General features: G+C 45.4%; 1 protein-coding gene and 1 pseudogene across 2 annotated transcripts; one reads left to right on the top strand and one right to left on the bottom strand.

The window, feature by feature from the left end:
- Positions 1-1,643: 1,643 nt before the first annotated feature.
- Positions 1,644-3,422, bottom strand: LOC110288578 (secretoglobin family 2B member 20-like; annotated as a pseudogene).
- A 299-nt stretch (positions 3,423-3,721) lies between these two features.
- Positions 3,722-10,638, top strand: LOC110288579 (major allergen I polypeptide chain 1). 2 transcript variants are annotated; one of them, XM_021154892.3, is made up of 3 exons: positions 9,454-9,514; positions 9,636-9,823; positions 10,609-10,638. In XM_021154892.3, the coding sequence occupies exons 1-3, from the start codon at positions 9,454-9,456 to the stop codon at positions 10,636-10,638; spliced, it is 279 nt and encodes a 92-aa protein (XP_021010551.1). The 2 variants fall into 2 exon arrangements, 1 of the variants encoding a protein (XP_021010551.1); XR_015047757.1 differs by lacking the exons at positions 9,454-9,514; positions 10,609-10,638 and adding an exon at positions 3,722-3,803 and having other exon boundaries at positions 9,636-9,687.
- Positions 10,639-23,689: the final 13,051 nt, after the last annotated feature.

Here is a 23,689-nt window from a genome sequence, read left to right as displayed (position 1 = left end):
TTGCCTGTGAGAGCTTTCTCCCTGGGAAGGCCATTTGGTCTTCCTTAGGACCAGCCAGCCTAACTTAGGAAACCTTAGGAGTTGTCATGTCAAATCAGGAAACAGATGAACAGACCAATAGCTCCATGATTATCAGTCTTACACACTGACCAATGTGACCTGTTTGTATGACTTTCAGTCCCTCAGCCTGCTCATCAACACTTGCTCTGTTCAATGAGTCTTCTCAATTTTTGCCACTATTATACAGAATAAGAGTTATGCTATTATGCTATCTATATGTCCATTATAACTAATTGAGTTCATCATTTTAATTTACACTGCTTGCAGTTCTCCCTACCTTTTACTTCTTAGATTGCTGTTTTGTGTTTGAGTGTATAAGGGAGAGCAGGCATGCACATACCACAGCATGCATGTGGAGATCAGAGGGAAATCCACAGCCACTGTTTAGGACAGGCTTCTGGCTGTCTGACATTGTGGAATGCCAGGGTAGCTAGTCTACAAAATTTTGGGCATTCACCTGTATCCTCCAATCTCTCAACAGGATCAGTAGAATAATAGACACATGCTAACAAGTCTGGCTTTCCATGGGTTCTGGGAGTAGAACTCAGGTCCCCAATAACACACAGGAGCACTCTACCCATTGAACCTTCTTTCCAGACCTTAGCTCTTTTTACTTTTCTTGGGCATCAAGTCCTATCTCTTTCCCCATTGAAGTGTTTCATTTATTATTAAGTTTTGGGTTTCTTTTAGAGAATTATTTATTTATTTTATGAATATGAGTACACTGTTTCTGTCTTCAGACATACCTGAAGAGGTTCACAGATGGTTTTGAGCCACCATGTGGTTGCTGGGAATTCCACTTAGGACCTCTGGAAGGACAGTCAGTGCTCTTTACCTCTGAGACATATCTCGAGCCCCTTGGTTTTGTTTTTGAAGCAGGGTCTCAGTGTGTACCCCTGGCTGTCTTGGAACCTGCTATAATGGCCAGGCTATGACAAATAGTAACTGTCACTAGTAAACCAAGAGAATCGGAGCACACCCAAGTCATCATCCCTGAGTTACTCCCCTGTTATTACTGGACACAAGGAACCCACAGTCCTGTGAGAAAGCCCAGAGGCAACACATGAGGTGAGTGTCTCCGAACCTCCTCTCTGTCCTGCCAGTCTGGTGAACCCTGTGGCTGCTTACATGCTATTTACCCTAAGACAACCCCAGTCTCCACAATCTCACACAGCTGCTGTAAATTGAGTGGGGGCTCACACCTATAATCCCAGCACTCAGGAGGAAGAGACACATGGAACTCTGTGAGTTTCAGGCCAGCAACAACAAAAAAAGGAGGGCTGCAATGGCTCTCCCAAGATCACCTGGCTAGTCAGGGGCATCACCCTTATCTCAGTGACCTCACAAGTCATTTCTCTCACTGTTCCCCAGATTATCTGAAGACCTCATATGATTCCCATTCAGCACATAGACACAGGGCACAGAACAGAGCTGCAGGCATTTATTAGAATCAGCCTAAGAGACTGCAGGATGAGGGCACAGGTATCAGGAATCCAACGTCAGGATAGAAAGAGGACAGGTCAGCAAGATGGCACTCGTATCAAATGCGTTGCAAAGATGGGTTGTCTATAAACCATTAACTTCTAATTAATTTAATTCAGTTTAAACATATCCATCATTTTGTTTATAGTATCTTCGGTATAGTATGCCTTGCATTCTGGGCTCAAGAATAGAGCTATCTGAAAAACAGAGAGACAGACAGGGAGAGAGCTGGCTACAGGCAAGGTGCAGGAGCTCAGCAGGCTCCCCAAGCACACACATAGAGACTGCTCCTCATCCACAGGAAAGAAAATCCATGCAGTGATTCAGGTCTCCAGCAACAGACTCTGCCTCAAGGGAACTGGAGCCCATCCACAGCTTGAAAGCTGCCATAGCCAGGCAGGGAAGATGGGGAGAAGGTTCTGGAAGGCATGATGGGGGCTAGGTCTAGAGTGGGACAAGTTAGCTGAGTATGAGTTTGGTGATATCTCCCATACCTGAGGACATCTCCCCAGGCACATTGGCTGTGTGACCATGTTAAAAATACATCCCCCATGTGGGTTTGTTAGAAGAAATTCTGTTTTGCATAGCACTGTGCTTTCGCAGGCCCTGAAACTCAACTAGAATACTTTGGGAAACACAGTGAGAGCTACAGTGTTCAAAATATACATCTCTGCAACCCCGTTGTGCTTGAAAGAAGAGACATCAGGTGACAGCTGTGGTGAACAGCTGCAGGCACTCCCTGGGGTGGGCATGACATTTCAAACATTAAGGGAGGTTCAGGCTGTACCTCAGATAATACCAGTGGAAGGGGGGCTGATCTGAGGCAGGGAAGTAGAGTCAAGGGAGGTTCCAAAGAAGTCACTGTCCAGCCAGTAGACAAAAGTTTCAGGCATCTTACTATAGACCTGTGGGTACCATACCTGTGCAGAGGCCAGACCAAGGACTCCCCTGTTCCTATTATGGGTGAGAATCCCATGTTTACCTAGCATGTGGCAGTGAATGGCAGGAACAAGCATGGAACTGGCTGGATGTGTACCTGGCATGCTGCTTTGACATGTGCTAGGGTGGGCAAGGGTTTGACTACTCGATTACATGTCACCTGACATTGTATTAATGGTCGCATTGATCATTTCTACACAGCCTTCCACCATTTGCTGCATGGTCGAGTGGGATTAGGGAGGACGTTACCATCATTTGGGGATTCATCAATAGGGTGGTTGCTGGTTCCTCACTGAAGCAGTCCTGCATTTTTTCAAAGACCACCCTTTGCGCTGCAGTAGCTTGAAACAACGAAAGGTAGGAATTCAGAGTTAGCCTATTTCCACCCAGTACTGTAACATAGGCTCCGACAAAAGGAACACATGCTTCCGCTGCAAACACAGAAAGAAAAGCATCATTAAAATATCACAGACTGGCAGAAACAGAGGTTCAAGATTCCTTGACACATCCATAAATTCCTTAACTGACCTTTCCCATAGTCCTACCCTCCCAAAGGCTTTAGCCTCACAGATACAACATAGTTTCCATGAGACACACACTTCACACGAGTGGACAGACCTGCATATCTGAACTTCAGGAAGCCCCACACTTGCCTCTGCTTCAACTGTGATTCTAAGGGCCCTTCATCATGAGACTCATCACCAGCACACCTGTCTCCCCAAAGTACCTGACCCAACTGTTGTAACCTGGAGCAGAAAGCATCAACCCTCTTCTGCAGTTCCTTGCCAGTGGCCTCCAATGGACCCCTACGTCTGTCTCACGACCCCACTTAGAGATCTACATGGGACTGAGATGGGGTAAGCAAGGGTTACACTCTCACTTGTCTGGAAGCCCAACTCTCCAATCACCAGCAAGGCCAGCAGAAGAAGTGTCCCCTTCATGGTGAATTCTAAATGCTCTTCTCAGAGCAAATCCTCTTCCTTATAAACCATTATCACCCTGAGCCCAGCAAACTCCACCCCCCCAAACCTCCAGGAGCTTTGAGCAAGAATCTAGAACCTGTTAATGCCCTGCCTTGCATACAGGAGGGAGAAGGGATCCCTTCACGCTCTGACAAACAGGCTGAGACAGCCTGATGTCATCAGTTTCTGGAGAAAAGTTGTTTGTTCCTTGCCAAAGAGGGGTTAGAGCTGACCTTTGTAAGCAGCCCAAGTGCTGAGCCAAATGCCCTGTGGTCCTGTTCCACCTGTCAACTCTGCTTCCTGGTCACACTCCTCACCTCTCCTGGCTAAAGCATGTCCTCTGCAAGTTTGGACAGGAAGGTACAGGGGAGAAGGAGGGTTTCTGTCTCTGTGGGGAGCCAACAATCCAAAACACTGGATGTGCCTGAGGTCAAGGCCTAAGCAGAAGTGTGTATGTCTAGGTTCTTGTGGGGCTGCTTAAACATCTTAGCTGTTGAGGCCTTTGAACTGGATCAGTGAGGACATGAAAGGAACATCTAGGTCTCAGTGACTCTCAGCCAGGATAGTTCCCAGATGTTGGGCCATGTGGGTATCCTCAGGGTCTAGTGGTGATTTTCTACCAAAAAGTCTGCTTCACTCCACAGTAGCTCATTCCTGTTGTCCTCCTCACCTTGTCCCCTCTTAGCTCTGTCAGGAACCATGTCTCAAAGAATCCATGTGGTGAGAGCAGGGAGATGTATTGTGCTTCATCCCAGTACATGGACTCTCAGTGGTCCACAACCCCACAGACTACTGTGGACTGCCTGGCTGTAAACTACACGGTTCTAAGGGCCACAGGAAGTGTTCTGTGTATAAGCTGTCTCATGTTCAGATCAACCTACTTACCCTAAGGAAGATACTTTCAGCACCAATGAGATTGTCCTCTGGGTGTGTTATATTCATTTCTTGAGACAGGAAGCTCTTAAATTCAAGCTCAGCCTGCTTGAGGTGTGTGATGGTTATTGTTGATGATAATCCATGATCATCCTGACTGGGTTGAGAGTTGCCATAAAAACAAGGCTCTGTGAGGAAATTTTTATACTTGGTCAATTTATGTGAATAGAGTGACTTTCTTATGGCAGCGTGGACTCTGGTCATGGACAACGTGGAAAGGGAAAAACAAACTGAGCACAAACATTTGTGCCTCCTGATTGTAGATGTGACAAACCACCCAAGTTCCTTCACTGTGTCTAGCTCACCATGATGGACTGGGTCTCTTCAAACTGGGAGCAGAATGGTGCTTCTCTCCTGGCATTTTGTCACTAGTTCTCTAAGACAGTGCTAGAGTATTGTTTTTAGCATGTACAAAGCCCTTGGGTCATTCCACAGCACCACACACATAAACAGGGGCAACCAAAAAGATGGATAAATGTGCAAAGTGCTTATTATGCAAGTGTAAAGGCCTGGGTTCAGATCCCCAGGACTCATGGGAGTGGTGGTATGCACGTCTAATCTCATGTGAGCTCCAGGTTCAATAAGAGACCTGGTTTCAAAAAGTAAGGTGAAAGGCTGTTGAGATAGCTCAGTGATTAAAGGGGGAGTGATTGAAGGTGAAGATCTGAGTTCAAATCCCAGAACCCACCTGGTAGAAGGAGAGAATTAACTCCTCCAAATTGTTGTCTGACCTTCACATGCACACACACACACACACACACACACACACACACACATCTTGGCACCTCTGCCCATACATAGGCACACAAACACAAGCACAGGAACACATGAATACACAGGCAAACATCTGTTGAAATTGGCATGAGGAAGACCAAACAAGTTCCTAATGAATGAATATCAAACAATTTGAACAACAACCTGAATAACACGATACAGGATTGTACTACAATTGGGAAATAACCTATAAACGCATGTTGATGTGAATGGTTACATGGTATATTATTGAGTATGGATGAAAGTCGGAGTTCTTACATCTCACAGAAGAATTCCTGAGAATCTGTAGATGCTTCTCCTGGGAGTTGACCTCCCTTACAGTGGGTTGAATTACAAGTTGTAATGTTCTACATGGTGGCTCAGTTGGAAAGCACTTGCTGCAAACACTTGAAACCTTGAGTTTCACCCTTAGAACCTGTGAGGACAGCATGGCAAAAAGTGCACCCTGGTAACCTCAGCACCAGAAAGTCCACTTGTGGCCTACTGACCAACCCATCTAGCAAAATTAGCAAGCTATAATAAGAGGCCTTGTCTCAAAATTATAAGGTGGTCTCAGATGTAAAGAGGACCCAGATTCACTTCCCAACACCCACATGGCAGCTAACAACCATCTGTAACTCCAGTTCCAGAGGATCCAGTGCTCTCCTTGACCTCCACAGGGAATGCATACATGACTGCATAAGACACTCATGCAGACACAATCCCCATACACATAAAAGAAAAATAAATAAAATGTCAAAAAAATCACAGACATATACCCATATATACTTATATGTGTATGTATATATATATATATATATATATATATATATATATATATATATATATATATATATTTGTATATAAAATGCATACACATAATATCTACATGGTGGAGAACAACTGAATGCACCTCAATGTCTTTCCTTGGCAACCTTGTGCCTACACATGTTTGCCATGAGTCTTAGTTAAGATTACTGCTGCTGTGAGAAGACACCATAAACAAAAGCAGAGTAGTGTTACCTGGCAGTAGACACTTGCTTAGCCAGGCTATGCCCTTATCTCCATTCCCAACCCTGTACAGAAGAGAAAAGACCCCGGTGGAACCATCCTACAGGGCTCTGCAGCTCTTTGGACATGCAAGGTCATAATAACAAAGACCAGTGGACTCAGCAGACAGCTTACAAGTAGATCTGAGTACTTGGCACCTAATTTTCAAAACAGTTACCGGATGTGAATCCTGTTTGGCTCAGCTAACCAGTAAGTCTTCAGCAAACTTCATTCTGTCACCAACTGATATACAGAAAGAGACAGTCAAGTACCTTTAGAACAAACTACTTAATTCTGACTTATCAAGACACGTACAATCTTTATTTTTATATGAGCCAAATTTCATAAACACAAACACTTATATAACAGAGGCATAAGGGGCTGGGGTGTCTGAGCCCAAGCCTGAGTTAAATGAGAAAATAGTGTTGCACATTTTAACAAGGGTCTTGTTTATAGACTTGAAAGAAGTGAGATAGCCCTTCAGCCAATCTAACCATCATTTGTAAAGACTTCCTATGTGTGTTGACACTGGGAGAGAGGAAAGCCTTGCTCTCTGGAGCCTTCAGACATCTAAACAGGAGAGAAATGCAGCCAAGGAAAAAGGAGCTAGGGAAGAGGAAGTTGGCCATATACCCTTTGCTATGGTGGAGGTCAGGTGTGTTCTTATACACAAAGGATACATGCATACTGCAGGGTTGTAATCTGTGTTGTGTTACTATGACAAAGTTCTAAGACTAGGCAATGGATATGGGAAAGACATTTGGTATATGTGAGAATTTGCTTACCAGATTACCAAAGAATTGGGGGGTGGGGTGAGTCCAAATCAAGGGGTGGAGTACTTAGCATTTGAATACACAACAGCAAGGGTCCAACCCCAACAGCTGGCAGGTGGTAGAGGCAGAAGGGATGCCCTTTGGTGAGCAGTCCTCAAACTTGCATGGAACCCAGAGGCCTAGTGTGATGAAGCCTCCTCCACAGCATGGACAGGAAACCAGGCCTCCTGGGCACTCAACAGTGGATGCCTCTAGAGCCTGGTGGATTCTCCAAAGAATACACAGCTCCCTAGACTTCTTCTGGCAAACAAGGTCTAAAGTTTCTGTCCTCTGGATCCCTTTTATCCTTCCTCAGAGTCTGTCCTCTATCCACTCTTCATTCCATGACCCTTCAGTCTCCTGCCCTGCAGCCCTGTCAAATGTTTCAGCTACCAAATGGAAGCAGCCTGGAAGGGCTGGGCCTGTTGCACAGCTAAGCCTGCTAACCACTCAGCCTCACACCCCTGCCTCAGCCTTTGCTGTCTGCTGCCTCCTCCACTGCAGTCTGTTTAGTCTATACTCCTGATGGCAGGACTAGAAAAAGACTGCTCAACAGAAGCCTTTCATGATGCCAAAATGGCAATACCAAAGGAATCATCTTGAGTGTGTCTCCTGGCTGAGTGAATGGGCCTAAGCAGTCTGCCTACATAGATGGGAGGGGCATGGAGCCTACCACAGTCTTGCGCCTTAGCATTCCTCACAACAATCCCTTTGCTAGAGGTGCTTCCACTCTGGCCCAGGTAAAGATGGAATTCTGTGGTAGCAAAACTCCTCTAGACACACTGGCACAGATGGACTGATGCTGAACCTTCAGGAGCTGGAGAAACCAGCTGAGATTGGACTCTAGTTTTTCCAGAGGGATGTAGGATATTCAAAATGGGCATCATGCTGGCTTTTTGACCAATAGTCAGAGTAGCTAGAGCAGTAACATAGACTGGCAGTGGCCAGTTAGGGGGCCAGGTCGCTCCAAACTGAAATATCCTTGTTTAGTTATGAGGCAATGACCATGAGGCACTTGCAGTGTGAACTTAATGAACATACTAATGATGGTTATTAACAGGATCTCTATGTGTAATTCTGGCTGGCCTGGAACTCTCTGTGTAGACCAGGATGACCTCTAACTCACAGAGATCAGCCTGCCTCTGCCTCCTGTGAGCTGGAAGCAAAGGTGTGAATCACAGTAGCTAACAGATTTTGACAATGTTTACCGCCATCTACAAGGAAAGCTGGATTCACTATACATACACACACAAACACACACACACACACACACACATTTCTCAGGAGGGTTATGGGCTCAAGATTAATCCTGTCTCAAAAAAAGAAAAAGGAAAAAAAAGAGGCCTTGAGATATGGCTCCGTCGGTAGGAGCAAAGACTGCCCTTCCGAAGGTCCTGAGTTCAAATCCCAGCAAGCACATGGTGGCTCACAACTGCATGTAATGAGATCTGAAACCCTTTTTTGGCACATCTGAAGACAGCTACAGTGTACTTGTGTAGAATAATAAATAAATCTTGAGGCCAAAGAGAGCAGGAACTGAGCGAGCAGAGTTGACCAGAGCAAGAAGTCCTAAAAATTAAATTCCCAACAATAACTTGAAGGCTCATAACCATCTGTACAGCTACAGTGTATTCACTTACATAATGAATGAGTGAATAAATGAATAAACAAATAAATACATACATACATACATACATACATACATACATAATAAATACATCTTAAAAGAACAGAAAGAAACCCCAAAAACACCAAACATAAACCTTAACCAGGGGTTGAAGAGGTCAAGTTTAAGCAGATGTGCCAGAACTTGCCTTTGATTTCAGCATTCACATGGGAGAGATGCACAAAGACCTCTGTGAGGTCAAGGCTAACCAGATCTACATAGTTCCAGGACAGCCTGGGCTATGTAGACAGACCCTATCTCAAAAAACCACTGAACAACAGCAAAAAGGTCAAGTTGAAGATTGCCTACAATAGCAGGAAACGTTTGGGTTGATGAGACTGGTTCAAGGGAAGACAGGAAGGAAATGGAAGATAGGGGCAGCACAAAGACAGGGCAGGGGTCACATGGCCAGTGGTCTGAGGTCTGCCATGTCTAGACACTGACAGTGAGGTCCCCAGTGTAACAGGGTAACATGGGCCTCACTACTGGTGGTCTGATTGAGAGACCATTTGACCTTTTCCCTAGTCATACCTTCCTTTGGCCTTTACATGACATGTGACCTTAAGAAGATCACTGCTAATGGGACCAGGCAGAGCCAGGTTGTTGACCAGGATCTTATTGTATTGCCAAAATACACTCCTCCCCATGCCACAAACTCACAGCCCCAGGAAGTTCCAAGACATATCCTGGGAGTGGCCTGGAAGGACTCAGACATGGGTCCCTCCCTGCCCACTCTGCAGGCCCCGGCAGTTATAAAAGGGGACCAAGCTGAGTAGGAGCATGTGCCGCCATTACCATGAAGGTCGCTGGTGCTCTCTTGCTACTCGGGGCTGCCCTGCTCCTGACTTCAGAGGGCGGTGGGTATTGTGTGTGGGTGTCAGGGATGTGGGCTCTCCAGACTCTCACACCATCTATCCCCTGGGGTGTGCTGATGCCTGTCTTTCAAGGGGAGGTGGTCACCTTGTCTTTGTGTTACAGATTGTGGCCTTTGCCCAGCTATACAGAAAAAAGTTGATTTATTTTTTTATGGGACCACTGAAGAGTACGTTGAGTACCTGAAACAATACAATAACAACCGTTTCGTACTGGAAAATGCTGAAAATATCAAGAAGTGTTCTGATAGGACCTTGACCGAGGAAGACAAGGAACAGGCAACCAATCTCATTGTGAGTCTCTATGTGTCTTGCTAAGGGCAGTACTTATATTTCTCCCCCACTTGAGGTCTTCTCTGTGAATCCAGAACAGTGACAGACCTGATTGAGGATTTCAGGAGGATGGGGAAGGAAGGGACTCTCAGGCTTCCTGAGCTTGGCCTGGCTGCTCAACTCAGCCAAGCCACGCTAGATCTCTGCACAAGTTTGGCCTCTATCAACCTTCCTGACACAGCCTCCCAAGTCTAGTTGCACAAGCTTGTGGCCTGGCACCATTCTCCGACCTGGGTCTTTTATCCTAACTTTTCAAGCCTACCACTCCAGCCCCAAAACACTCATCTGTTTTCCTGTTCTATGCACTTCCAAGGTCACTGTGTGGTCTCCAGGCCTGGGACATTCAAGGGTAGAATTAAATCGAACCCATTCTTGTCCCTAGAACTGGTTGAATAAGTTATTGTGTCAGCTGCAGATATCTGAGGGTCATCATCATGTGACAAGAGTCAGTGCCCTTAAGGGGTCCCAGTTGCCCACAGGATCACATGGAACCCTGTCAGCTCCTCTCCATTCTATCTCACTTGTACCTACGGTGACCCACAAGGTTGCTTCTCCCATCTGCCTGGATTGGAGGCTCTTTGCAGAGCTTGTCTCAACAGGTGGGAGACAAGGCTCCTTAGCCCTAATCGAATTCAAAAGCTACTGCAAACAGGATGCAGTTCCTCCCAAGACGTGTATCTGTATGTAGTCAGTGGGGCAAGAAGTTGTCTTTACCTCTGACGCCTTGCTTGGCTTTCTCTTTGCAGAATAAAATAACAGCCAGCCGGACATGTTGACGGGTACATCCTTGCTCTCAAGGAAGCCACTTGCCTGCTCACCAACATAGATGCAGCAAGCCCTACCCCTTCCTCCCAGGTGTCTAAGAACAGGGATCCAACAATAAAAGCCTTGCAATTCACAGGGAAGCCTGGATTTTTGGATTCAAGGTTGGGGATGATTGGGGTAAAGGATACTGCAGGGACAACCAGTGGGACTTTGAAGTGCCACCAATCAATTGTGGTGCACCCAAATGTCCTGCAGAATTCATTAGAGAATGCTAAGAGACCATAGTCACTACACCAGAGTATCTGTCACCCTCATGGGACAAGGTCCACACGGCACATACATACCCTTCCAGACTGAACTCCCCAGGAACGAGGAACTGAGTAGGACTAGGAATACCAAGGGTCTGTTGAGGACCACACAGGCTTTAAATAGCAAAATCTGTCCCTGCTCCCCTGTGTTGGGGGCATGAACCAGTTGTGCATTGTGTGTGAGTCACAGTGTATCCCATTTAGAAAACAAAAAGAAAAAACTTACCAATCTCTAAGACTTCCTGCCCATTACAGTGAACAGAAATTCTGCCTGGAAATCAGTGTGTGACCTGGCCAAAACCAGAACTCAGTTTATCCTAATGTCAACTACCCAGTTCTGAATCCAGTTACTTCCCCTTTGGGTGTTACACCGAGTGGGGACCCAGGGTCCTACAGCTTTAGAACCTGTCATGTGGCTCTGCTCCATGGACATGGCAGGAAGTCCTTTCCCACACCAGTCTCCAAATAGTTGCCCTGTGGACAATCCTAAAGCCATGTGCTTCAGATCCGCCAATGAGCCATGTCCTCCCATGGGTCCCAGGCTCACACAACCAGGCATACCCAGAAGAATATATATATATATATATATATATATATATAAGAAACTAATCATTTTGAAGGCTTCAGGTCCACAGTCCTGCAGCCTCAGTTTTTTAGCCTTTATGGAGGACCTGGTCACCAGCAAATACTCAGAAAATAGAATTAATCACATGGCTAAGTCAGTTTGTGGTTGTCTCCAGCATTCACCTAGTCTATAGCATGTGTCCCTTCCCATGGCCACACTCCAGAGTCCTAATCACATTTCCACTTGTCTCATGCTTCTCCATCACATCATATCTTGAGACCCTATGATGGGAACTAAGTTTCCAGTGCAGGACCTCTTAGAGAACACAAGGAACCAGATTTAAACCAAACAGCACATTAGGAGGGCATCTTGCACAGACTGAGCCTGATGCCTGTGACGCAGGCCTACAACTCACAGTTCTGCCAGTGTCTAACCAGAACTTGGTTCTTAAGGAAGCCTCCTGCCTTCTGGGAGCTACACATTGCCCCAGACCCTCTGGGTTCCTTTGTCTGCATGGACAGGTCTCTGGGTGCACATGAGCAGAAATGACAGACAGATACACAAAGGAGATTGTATAAAATCTGAATGTATTTTGTCAGGTCAAGCATCAAAATTTTATACAGCAGAATACCAAGAAACCAGAAGAGATACAATCTACCAAGTTACAGTGACACAATACAAAAGCAATGTATACATCAAAAGAAGGCGGGGGACCAGGCTGCTGCCACTAAGAAGGGAGCCAGGTGTAAAGCTAGTCTATTGTTAAGCCCACCACCAGGGGTTCTACTTTAGGAGACCTTCTCATGAATACTGCAATACCAAGACTCCCCTATTTCCTGGGCCCTGATAATTTCTAGTATGAGTGTAACTTTTAAGTATCTGTGGAGAATCTCCATTTGTCAGAAGAATTCACCAACTTTCTTCTAATATGCAATGTAGCCTGTACTGAAGATTTCTATCTCAGTGGGATTCCCTGGCTCTTTCATGGTATTTCCTTGTTTGTGTGAGATTGGCTACTGTCCTTAGTAAATACTCTGCAGACCAGCCCTGAGCTGCTGGCTCTGTCTTTTGTAATGCTTAATTAGTTACTGAATAGGTAACTTCCTTACTGCATTCCTACCAGATTCCAAGGTCGTTGGCTTCTGGAACATTGGAACACTAGTGGGAGGCTTAACTGTATCAGAATTCAATCTTAACAGGCACTTATAATAAAATAATGCTAAAAGAGAACACATGGATCCATACACCAGACTAACTCAGGGATAGGGTATGAGTATACGGGCTAATGAGAACGCCAAACCTCTAGGAGGTGAGTTTCCGAGAAACTCTTTGCCTCATGAGTGCTTCCAGGCCTCTTTGCCTGCCAAGCAAACTTCACTGGAGTGTGCGTAGCAATGTGTGTGGCATTGGGCTATGCACAGAGAGCCTTGTTTCCAGTTGAGGCTACATGGTGAACCCCGGGACCTGGTGGTAATAATGCACCTACATGGAACAGAAGGAGTTCTCTCATGTCTCCTGTAACTCTGGCTCCTGTCGAAGTTACCGACCCTAAGCCCCCACAAGGGAAGCATGGTTAGTAGAAATGTAGGTGATGTCCCAAGCTCCTGACCTTCAGGCTAGACTCCTCCCCAGTTACCTAGAAACAGTAAAGATTACAGCACACAATAAGAGGGGCTGCTTGACCCACCTCACTCTCTTACTCCTCTTGCTCTTACTCCCCTTACTCCCCTTACTCTCCTCTCTCCTTTCCTCTCTCCTTTCCTTTTTCCTCTAGATCTCTTCAGCTCTCTCCCTCCTACACTCTAGCCTTTCTTCTCTCTTTCTCTTTCCCCCTTCTTTCCTCTTGGCCATGGCTGGTCTCTCTCTTTTACCTTTTCTCTTTCTCCATGCCTTTCTATAATAAAGCTCTTAATCAAGGCCTGCTGCACAGACTCTTGCCTGTGTGAGAATCTCTCTCCCTCAGTCCACTGTCCCATAACCCATGGGCTACAGGGTGTCGCGTCAGGGTCCCAGGTCAGGAGCTGCCCCTTGTCCACCACCATTGAGTGGGGTCAGTGGCTTAGATGCCCACCCAGCGCTGAGTAGAAAGTGTCTCGCAGCCCTCAAACTTTTGCCTGCCCAGAGCATAGGAGGAACTCTGGCCATATGTGGGCTATACTCTCTACCCCTTCTTTCCACTGCCCCCTTTAGGCTTCCAAATCACCAGTGTCTAAACAGTGCTTGCTTGTGAAGTGTCCTCCTGACTACTGGAAGCTAAGGGTGGTCTAGGGACTATGAAGATGCTGTGACATAACACATGTGGGTGACAGGAAGCTATTCTACCATGCTTCTGACTACAGATTTAAAACAAAAGACAAAAAAAGAACAAAAACAAAAACTAACAAACAAAAAAGCAGAGGTTCTCCATCTGGTGCACTGCTCAGCACACAGCTTGTGCAAGCTCTGGACTTAATCAAAGCACTACTAAAACTAAGACTTCTGAGCTTCCTGGGAGATTGGTGCCAGATGGATTTGGTAGGCCTGGTCATAAGCAGAGAGTTTCATAGCCCACCATGAGCCTGCAGGTGTCATATGTGAGAGCTCAAAGTCTGAGCAGGATATGAGTGACAGTTTATGCCCGCTAGAGCACAGGTGCTCCCCTTCTACTCAGTTCTTTGGGGACATGCTCCAGAGAGACAGAGTGACATAAGCTACTGTCCCTTCCACTTCTTGGTTGCTTTCATAGGCTTTTAGAGTCAGAACCACCCACCTGGAGTCAGAAGGAATCAGGATTATATGACCTTCCAGAGCTTTCTCTCTCTGACATCCAAGCCAACACACGGAGCTCCATGCAGGCTATGTGGTGTGCTCCAGGCTCCCAGCTTTGTGAGCTGTCACCCATGCTGGGGTAAGTGTTAGTGTTGCACCTGTCTTTGACTTATCTCTGCTCCTGTCAGTAAACCCTCTCACTTATTCCTGTGAGTAACCCCAGAACTCACGGGGTCACCAATTGGACTTCTGTGGTATCCATACTTTTGCCATGGAATTCTATCTGTGGTGAATAAATCCTTGTTTACTTCCACCCAGGCATAGTGCCACCTAACAGCCAGTGAGATTGCTTGGTGGGTATACTGGATAGTTTTGTGTCAGCTTGAATCAGGATGGAGTTATCACAGAGAAAGTAGCTTCACTTGGGAAATGCCTCCATGAGATCCAGCTGTAAGGCATTTTCTCAATTAGTGATCAAGCCGGGAGGTCCCCTTGTGGGTGGTGCCATCTCTGAGCTGGTAGTCTTGGTTCTATAAGAGAGCAGGCTGAGCAAGCCAGGAGAAGCAAGACAGTGAAGACCATCCCTCCATGGCTTCTACATCAGCTCCTGCTTTCTGACCTGCTTGAGTTTCAGTCCTGACTTACTTTCGTGATGAACAGCTGTATTAAAATGTAAGCTGAATAAACCCTTTCCTCCCCAATTTGCTTCTTGGTTGTGATGATTGTGCAGGAATAGAAACCCCGACAAAGAAAAATTGGTACCAGCATAGTGCAGTATTCCTGTGAAAACCTGACCATGTTTAGGGGAGGACTGTGGAAGGACATTGGAACATTAGGCTAGAAGATCCATTTGGTGTTAAGAGCTTTGTGGGATGTTGTGTAGGATCTTGGAAGATAATGTTAGGAACAGTTCAGAAGATGGAGGCCTGGCTTGTATAATTTCAGAGGGAAGATTAAAGACTCTTTTCAGGGCTATGGCTATTTTGATTGTGAAGATTCTGTGGTTCTGGTTAGCTGGGGCTGAAGAATAAGCTGTGATTAACAAGATACCAGAACTACTAAAGTGAAAAGTTTGCATTACTGGGACTATTGATTGCTAGTTAGCTAGAGCTAAGAAAATAGCTGTGACTAACAAGAGACCAGCATCATTGAGATGACATCTTCAGGGAAGTGTTTTCTGAAAGCACAGAGAGGCCATGTTCCAGAGAAAGCCAAAGTTGTACCTCGTGCAGCAGCAGGACTTGGAAATGTGTAAGAGTCACCCAGGTGGTACTGGTTTTTAAAGCATGAAGGGGTCATGTAGAGCAACTGAGGCTTGGCACTGCTGCTTCTCCCCAGAAAAGGTTTTGTCACACACCAACTACACACTGACATTTCTGACTCAATAAGTAGATAGATAGATAGATAGATAGATAGATAGATAGATAGATAGATAGATAGATAAGTGAGGTCTCATAGAGACAGTTTGCATATCCATGTTCATAGCAAAACTGTTTATAGGCACAAAAATATAGCAATAAATTAACCCAACGATCTTGCAGAAGACAGAGTTTCTGTTACCAGCACCCACAAGGCAGATCACAGGCATGCTGGTCACACACATACATAAAGTAAAACAAAGACAAAAAACTGAATATGAATGAATTTTTTAAATGGAGAAAGAAGCATTGTTTGCCACTCACAGGGCATCGGGCTAAGTGCAATGGATCAGCTGGAGACTTGGCTTCTTCAGCTCCTGTGAGTGAGATCACTGTGTATCAAATACCTGACAGAGACCACCTAGAGGGAAAAGGCTCATCTGGCCTCAGCCTCCAGAAGTGTCAGTCCAACATAGCAAGGGATGGCATAGTGGGATGGCAGTTGGGGTGATGGTAGATCAGGGAGCAGAAAAAAAGGGCATGTTGGTACTTTCTGGGTCTCGGTCTTTTCCCCTTCAAGCTCCTAGCCCACAGGATGGTGTCTCCTACTCTACAATGGGCCTTCTCTGCCTCAGCTAATCCTCTTGGAAAATGTCTTTGCAGATGCATTCAGAATTGTGCATCCTCCTAAGTGTCTCTAAATCTAGTCAAGGTGACACCTGAAGTCCAGCCATCAGGCATGGAGGAGGCAATGAGGAATTTTCAAGAATCTAAAACTTCCACTGTGCAAATGAAAAAGTCTCTAGAGGTCTGGAATGTTGTCTCTGTGGTTCAGAGCACTTTCTGCTCTCTCAGAAGACACAGGATTGATTCCCAGCACCCAGGAGTATCTAATGCAGTTCCTGGGGACCTGACACCCTATTCTGACCTCCATGGGATTCATGCATGAATGTAACTTACAGGCACACGTGCAGGCAAAAGATAGCTATATACATAAAATAAAATTAATAAATATTTTTATACAATGTGTAGGGGGCACATATTTTAATCCTAGAAGAAGTAGGAGGATGTCCTTGAACATGGGTGAAAGCTCACAGAAGCTGAGGCCCTGGAGTACACTGCACAGCCCTTTGTCTTTGGTGCAAATATCCTGCTTTTCACACTTCAGTTAGGAAGAAAAACTGCAGAAGCCAGAAAACATTGGTGAACTTTCCTGAAATCATGGATCAGGTCTTTGATGAATTAGCTCTTAGTTCCCAGTTTTGTGGGTGCTTGGGCCCGTGTACTGGGTTTGAAGGTCAAAATGGTGTCTCTAACATGTCTTATGTTGTGCTAAGGTCTGAGACTTGTTTCAATGAATTCTAGAAACCAAATTCAGATCCTCTACAATGGCACTACATGTTCTTTTGCTGTTGTTGTTTTGTTGTTGTTGTTTTTCCTTTTCAAGTTATGATTTCTCTGTGTAGTGCTGACTGTCCTGGAACTCACTCTGTAGGTGGAGATACCCTCAAATCAAGAGCTCTGCCTGCCTCTGCCTCCCAAATGCTATGATTAAAGGCATGTGCCAACACGGCCCAGTGAATAGTGGGTCTCTGAAAATGGGAACCCCTTAGATTGCTGTGGGTGACAGTATGGAGGTTTGACTCTGTCCATGCCACCACATGGGACCTCATGTACTCTCTCCACTATGCAGGACCTTGTCCTCTGACTTCAGTATGCCCCTAGGTTGTATGACATCCATGGGATGTGTGATCCTGGTCTAGAAACTATCTGCTTCAAAGTCACTTTCAGAATCAAGCTATGCCTGAATTCTCCAGAACTTGTGTGCAAGAACTTGCTCAGATTTTGGAGAAGAATTGCAAACAATGCATAAATGTTAACTCTGATCTGTGTGCAGACACCAATCCTTGCTCCAGGCCGACTGCTTCTGAGCCACTGATGGCACAGTCACAGATCTGTAACTCCCAAACAAACATGAAGTTAAAGACTTAAGAACTCTCAACCCTCCTTCCTCAGTATGTCCTGCCACTCTGGAGTCAGTCAAGGACTCACGCTTTTCTCATTCCCCTCTCCCACTCACCCACCACTGGACTATAGCTGTGGTGGTTAGAATATGCTTGGCCCAGGGAGTGGCACTCTTAGGAGGTGTGGCCTTGTTGGAGGAAGTGTGTCACTGTGGGGCTGGGCTTTGAGACCCTCCTTCTAGTTACCTGCAACTCAGTCCTGTCCCAGCTGCCCTCAGATCAAGATGTAGAACTCTCAGCTCTTTCCCCAGAACATGTCTGCCTGCACTGTGCCAAACTTTCAACTATAATAATGGACTGAACCTCTGAACCTGTAAGCCAGCCCCAGTTAAATACTTTCCTTTTTAGAAGTTGCCTCTGTCTTGGTGTCTGTTCATGGCAATAAAACCCAAACTAAGGCAGAAGTAGGTACTTGGAGTAGTGTATTCTTGTGATAGGCCTGATCATTATTTGGTTTGGAGGAATGTGGATTTGGGGGCTTTGGATTTGGAAAGCCATGGAATGCTTTGAGTGGGACTTAATGGGCCATCCTAGTAGGAATATGAAAGACATTAGAGCTGAGGGGGATTTGAACTCTGGAGATCATTCTTATGATGATTTTGTGAATAATGTTGCTGCTTTTGCCTTTGTTGAAAGAAGCTGCCTGAGGCTAAGGTAAATAGATTTATATTAATTTCATTGACAAAGCAAGTCTCAAAAAAGCCCAGCATAGACTTTGTTCTCTGGTTTACTCTCATGAAAAGTATTTTGATCAAGCATAGCAAGCTTAGAAAGAATAAAATATAAAACAATGGTACAAAGAGTAAAGAGGCAACAGGAAATGTTAAATCCTGTGTTTAAGGATAGGAAATGGAATTAAGGGGGCAGTGATATCAGAGCAAGCTCCCCACCAGCAGCACTATTGCTGACAGAGGATTCAGACAACATTACTCATACAAGACAGGTGCAGATGGTATACCTGGCCAGGGCCATACAGGAGGAACAAGTTCAAAGTCACCACTGACCAGCTGCCAACTCTCTTCAGTACTTCCAGTGCTCAGAGAGTATTTCCTCTCCAAAGAAAATCTAATTTACATCTGCCCTGTCTGTTCCCATAACTCTTGACGCACAAGTCCACACTGAAATCTGAAGAAAATACAGACACATTCTACAATTTATGCAAAAATAGATAAAACTACAAAGTTCTTACCACTTAAACTTAGATGAGAAGTGATTCAGCTAGGCTCCTCCCAGGAACCCACCTCCAGGTGCAGCCTATAAAAGGTTTGCCAGACACCCAAGCACTTGCTGGCTCTCTCTCTCTCTCTCTCTCTCTCTCTCTCTCTCTCTCTCTCTCTCTCTCTCTCTCTCTCTCTCTCTCTCTCTCTCACACACACACACACACACACACACACACACACACACACACACACAAACATACACACAAACTTTAAAATCTTTAATAATGTTTAGAAAATGAAAATGAACAAAGCAACAGCTAACAGCTAGCTACAGCTAATGGTTCCTACCAGTCGCTCCCTTTCTATCCTTCTCTGCCCTCATGGATTTGTTCCCATCTATCTGCCTGACCTATCTGCCTGTCTACATGTTCACTCCTCTGCTTGTACCCCTTCTACAGTCTCTCACTCCCCTCCCTTCCCCTGAATAAACCCCTTTATACCACATCTATTACCTGGTGTGATTTCTCAGGTGCCCCTTGGCTTGGCCCTCCAGACACTCTACCCACCCCACTCCCTGCCAATTATATTTCATAACACTAACTACATGGTATACAAGTGTGTTTACATGAGCAAATCTGCTGTGAATGAGAAATAAACAACATGGTCCAAGTTTTTAGAAGAAAACAATATTCTTTTTAAAAAATGCAAACATCCTCCAGAAGGGGAAAAAAACTTAATTTAAGTCAAATCATATGCTTTGGTAGTGTAGCCTGATACAGTGCTCACAGGTGTTCCCTGGCAGGATCTGGAAGGGAGCCTCCTCATGAGCCCCATTCACCTTTGCTCCTGGGTCTTCTGAGACTGTGGATGCTGGAAAAGCACCCCAAGCCAGAATCCTCAGAGGCGGAGAACTGCAGCTGAATATACCCATCAAGGCCAAATCGTGGTATTTCCCAGGTTGTTGATGTACCCTGGCTCTGTGGTCGCACACAAATAAGGCACTTGTCCCCCACTGGCTCCAAGGCCCTCCAATTACTACCATGGGGGCTGAGACCAGTCAGAGGAAGGTAGACCATCTTGAAGGTCTATCCAGCCCCTTTCTTCCTTACTCCTTTTCATTCCAGTTATGATGTAAGCGGCTTTGGTGCACCATAGTGCCAGATCAAGGTAGCCAATCCAACATCGTGGGATAAACCCTAAAACTGAGCTAAATGAACCTTTACTTGTTAAGTTGGTGACTTCAGGATTTGTTACAGTAAAAGGAACTGACAGCATGTCATCTTCTGTAGAATTTGATGGACACATTTCATTTCCCTATACTGCTACAACCGATCACCTACCAAAGTCATCCCCATTCCCACTGTCCTCCACATTCAACCTGTTTCCTCATGGGTGCCTCGCTGTAACTTCCCCTCTTCCCCAATTACAAGTGATTTTGTTTGGTAAGCCAGGGTTGATATGTAGCCTACCCGGCTTTGAACTTGCAATATTACAGTGTCAGCATCTTGAATGGTGGGATTATTGGCAAGCTGGTATGGAGGCATATACCTGTGAATCCAGCACTCAGGAAGCTAAGGTAGTTAAGAGTACAAGTAATAGGGCTGTGCACCTTTAACCCTGGCACTCAAGAGGCAGAGGCAGGTAGACCTCCCAGTTTGAGGCCAGCCTGATCCACATATCAAAGTCTAGGGCAGCCAGAGCTACACAGTGAAACCCTGTCTTGAAAAACTAGAGACAAGTTCTGGGCCAGCCTGAGCAATTCAACCAAATTCTGATCCAGCTTAGGCTATACAGAGTTTCTGTCTCAAAACAAAACAAAAAATCCAGTAGAACCTTTCCATGTTTTCTCCCCCTGCTGCCCTAGGAAGGCAGCACTCTGTAGCCTCCATGGTCTCTATCACAACCTCTGGCAGCTTCACTGGCAATAAAAAATCACACAGACACACAGACACACACACACTTAATATTCACTACCTCAATCTGATAATTCCTTTTTATTTTTTATTTTTTGAGGCAGAGTTTCTCTGTGTAGCCCTAACTGTACTAGGATTCACTCTGTAGACCAGGCCTACCTTGAAATCAGAAATTTGCCTGCCTATGCCTCCTCCCAAGTGCTGGGATTAAAGAGGTGTGCCACCACACCCAGAAATCTGCTAATTCTTATTCACTGTTCAAATCTTAGCCTGGATGTTACCTCCTCCAAGAAATCTGATTTTCCAAGCTTCTGACAACCCCCTTCAACAGCACACACTGCCTCATGTGGACACTGCCAAGTCTATTTTCCCATCCATTCTACAAAATAATCCCATCTTGTAAAAATGTGACTATCTGAAAGAGAAAGGGATACAGGCAGAGCATGTGTCCACAAGAAAGGGAAGGCTTCTGGAGCAGTATGGAACAGAAGCCACAAGAGAGAGTCCATGGACACCCAGGGTGAAATGGGCAACAGTGTGTGGGACAGGCTGAGTTACCTGGGTATGGGAGCCTGGGGCTTACCTCACAGTGGTAACACTCCACATGGTAGTCTCTGTCTATGGACACCACACGAATGGTTGTCTCACAGTCCTGGAGGAAAAGGCAAGGTTCACAGGCATTCTTCCTGGACCTGGAGCACTATGACCTGTCCATTGAGACAAAGCACTTTATAATGTGCTGCTGTCAGTGGACACGGTATGCTGGCAGATGTCCAAGAATGAATATGCATGAACACTGGGCATCTTCCCAAACTGGCATGTAACAATAAGAAAGTCACATTGGGCGCTGGCTCACACACACTATCTTCTCTTCTTCAGAGACAGGGACTCCCACTAGCAGCCCTATTTCCCCTGGAAACTGACTTGAACACATATAGTTCATGCAGAAAGACCAAAAATTAAGAAGTACACAGGCCAAAGCCTCTCATCTGTTCCTCTGACCCTTGGCCAGCCAACATCCACTGCAGGACCAAACGAGCCAGACATGTAGCCCTTTCCCTATTATAGGTAATGGAATACTGCAGTGGGACTAGCTAGAAGTAGGCAGCTACTTCCTTAATTCACCCAGGACACACCTGTCCCACCCCCTGCCCAAACACCCTACTATTGTAAAATATTGGGGTTCCTTAAGGTCTGTGTGATAAGGCTTGCTGGAGTTCCAGTTTCTCCAGAACCTGAAGCAAGAGGCTTGCTGAAACCAACAAGTTTGACATCATGCTAGGCAGCATAATGATCCCTCCTCAAAAACAATAGTGTTTGTAATTATAATTGCTAAACTTGAGGTTTCTAAGGTTTGCCATATAGACAGAGTATGCAGCATCTACCAGGAGTGCATCCCATCCCATAAGAGTCAAGGGTCAAGCAGAACAGGAAGCACGTGTGAAGACTCTGACCCAGAAGTATGTGTCTTCTGCCAGCAACATGAAGAATGAGGGGTCACCTGCCAGTGGGCTGCAGGATAAAATTCTAGACCCTTCCAAGCTCACAACTGCTGTGTTCACTTTCAAATGCTACCCAATCTAGGCATCGTTTCTTTTTGTAGAAATTGATTTTTTATTTTATTTTATTAGATATTTTATTTATTTACATTTCAAATGCTATCCTGGAAGTTCCCTATACCCTACCCCCGCAATGCTCTCCTACATACCGACTCCAACTTCTTGGCCCAGGCATTATGCTGTACTGGGGCACATAAAGTTTGCATTACCTAGGGGTCTCTCTTCCCAATGATGGCCGACTAGGCAATCTTCTGTTACAAATGCAGCTAGAAATCTGAGCTCTGGGGGGTACTGGTTAGTTCATATTGCTGTTCCACCTATAGGGTTGCAGACCCCTTTAGCTCCTTGGGTACTTTCTCTAGCTTCTCCATTGGGAGCCCTGTGATACATCCAATAGCTGACTGTGAACATCCACTCCTGTGTTTGCTAGGCCCCGGCATCGTCTCACAAGAGACAGCTATATTTGGGTCCTTTCAGCAAAATCTTGCTAGTGTATGCAATGGTGTCAGCGTTTAGAAGCTGATTATGGGATGGATCCCTGGATACGGCAGTCTCTAAATGGTCCATCCTTTCATCACAGCTACGAACTTTGTCTCTGTAACTCCTTCCCTGGGTGTTTTGTTCACAATTCTAAGAAGGTGCACAGTGTCCACACTTTGGTCTTCATTCTTCTTGAGTTTCATGCGTTTAGCAAATTGTATCTTATATCTTGGGTATCCTAAGTTTTGGGCTAATATCCACTTATCAGTGAATACATATTGTGTGAGTTCTTTTGTGATTGTGTTACTTCACTCAAGATGATGCCCTCCAGGTCCATCCATTTGGCTAGGAATTTCATAAATTCATTCTTTTTAATAGCTGAGTAGTACTCCATTGTGTAAATGTACCATAATTTCTGTATCCATTCCTCTGTTGAGGGACATCTGGGTTCTTTCCAGCTTCTGGCTATTATAAATAGGGCTGCTATGAACATAGTGGAGCATGTGTCCTTTTTACCGGTTAGGACATCTTCTGGATATATGCCCAGGAGAGGTATTGCTGGATCCTCCGGTAGTACTATGTCCAATTTTCTGAGGAACCGCCAGACTGATTTCCAGAGTGGTTGTACAAGCTTGCAATCCCACCAACAATGGAGGAGTGTTCCTCTTTCTCCACATCCTCGCCAGCATCTGCTGTCACCTGAATTTTTGATCTTAGCCATTCTGACTGGTGTGAGGTGGAATCTCAGGGTTGTTTTGATTTGCATTTCCCTGATGATTAAGGATGTTGAACATTTTTTCAGGTGTTTCTCTGCCTTTCGGTACCACGCCATTTTTATCACAATTGCTCTGTAGGAAAGCTTTAGGTCAGGCATGGTGATTCCACCTGATGTTCTTTTATCCTTGAGAAGAGGTTTTACTATTCTAGGTTTTTTGTTATTCCAGATG

The sequence above is a fragment of the Mus caroli genome, unplaced genomic scaffold, assembly GCF_978045245.1.
Source record: "Mus caroli unplaced genomic scaffold, Mus_caroli_1 scaffold_8, whole genome shotgun sequence".
Taxonomy (NCBI): domain Eukaryota; kingdom Metazoa; phylum Chordata; class Mammalia; order Rodentia; family Muridae; genus Mus; species Mus caroli.
Note: the sequence above shows the minus strand (reverse complement) of the source record. Positions and strands in the feature narration are given on the sequence as shown.

What these genes read in the sequence shown, in the direction of transcription:
- LOC110288579 (XM_021154892.3), top strand. Translation starts at nt 9,454, where the DNA reads ATGAAGGTCGCTGGTGCTCTCTTGCTACTCGGGGCTGCCCTGCTCCTG. An exon ending in GCTCCTGACTTCAGAGGGCG is followed by an intron (nt 9,515 to 9,635) that starts GTGGGTATTGTG and finishes TTTGTGTTACAG; the next exon opens with ATTGTGGCCTTTGCCCAGCT. An exon ending in AACAGGCAACCAATCTCATT is followed by an intron (nt 9,824 to 10,608) that starts GTGAGTCTCTAT and finishes TTCTCTTTGCAG; the next exon opens with AATAAAATAACAGCCAGCCG.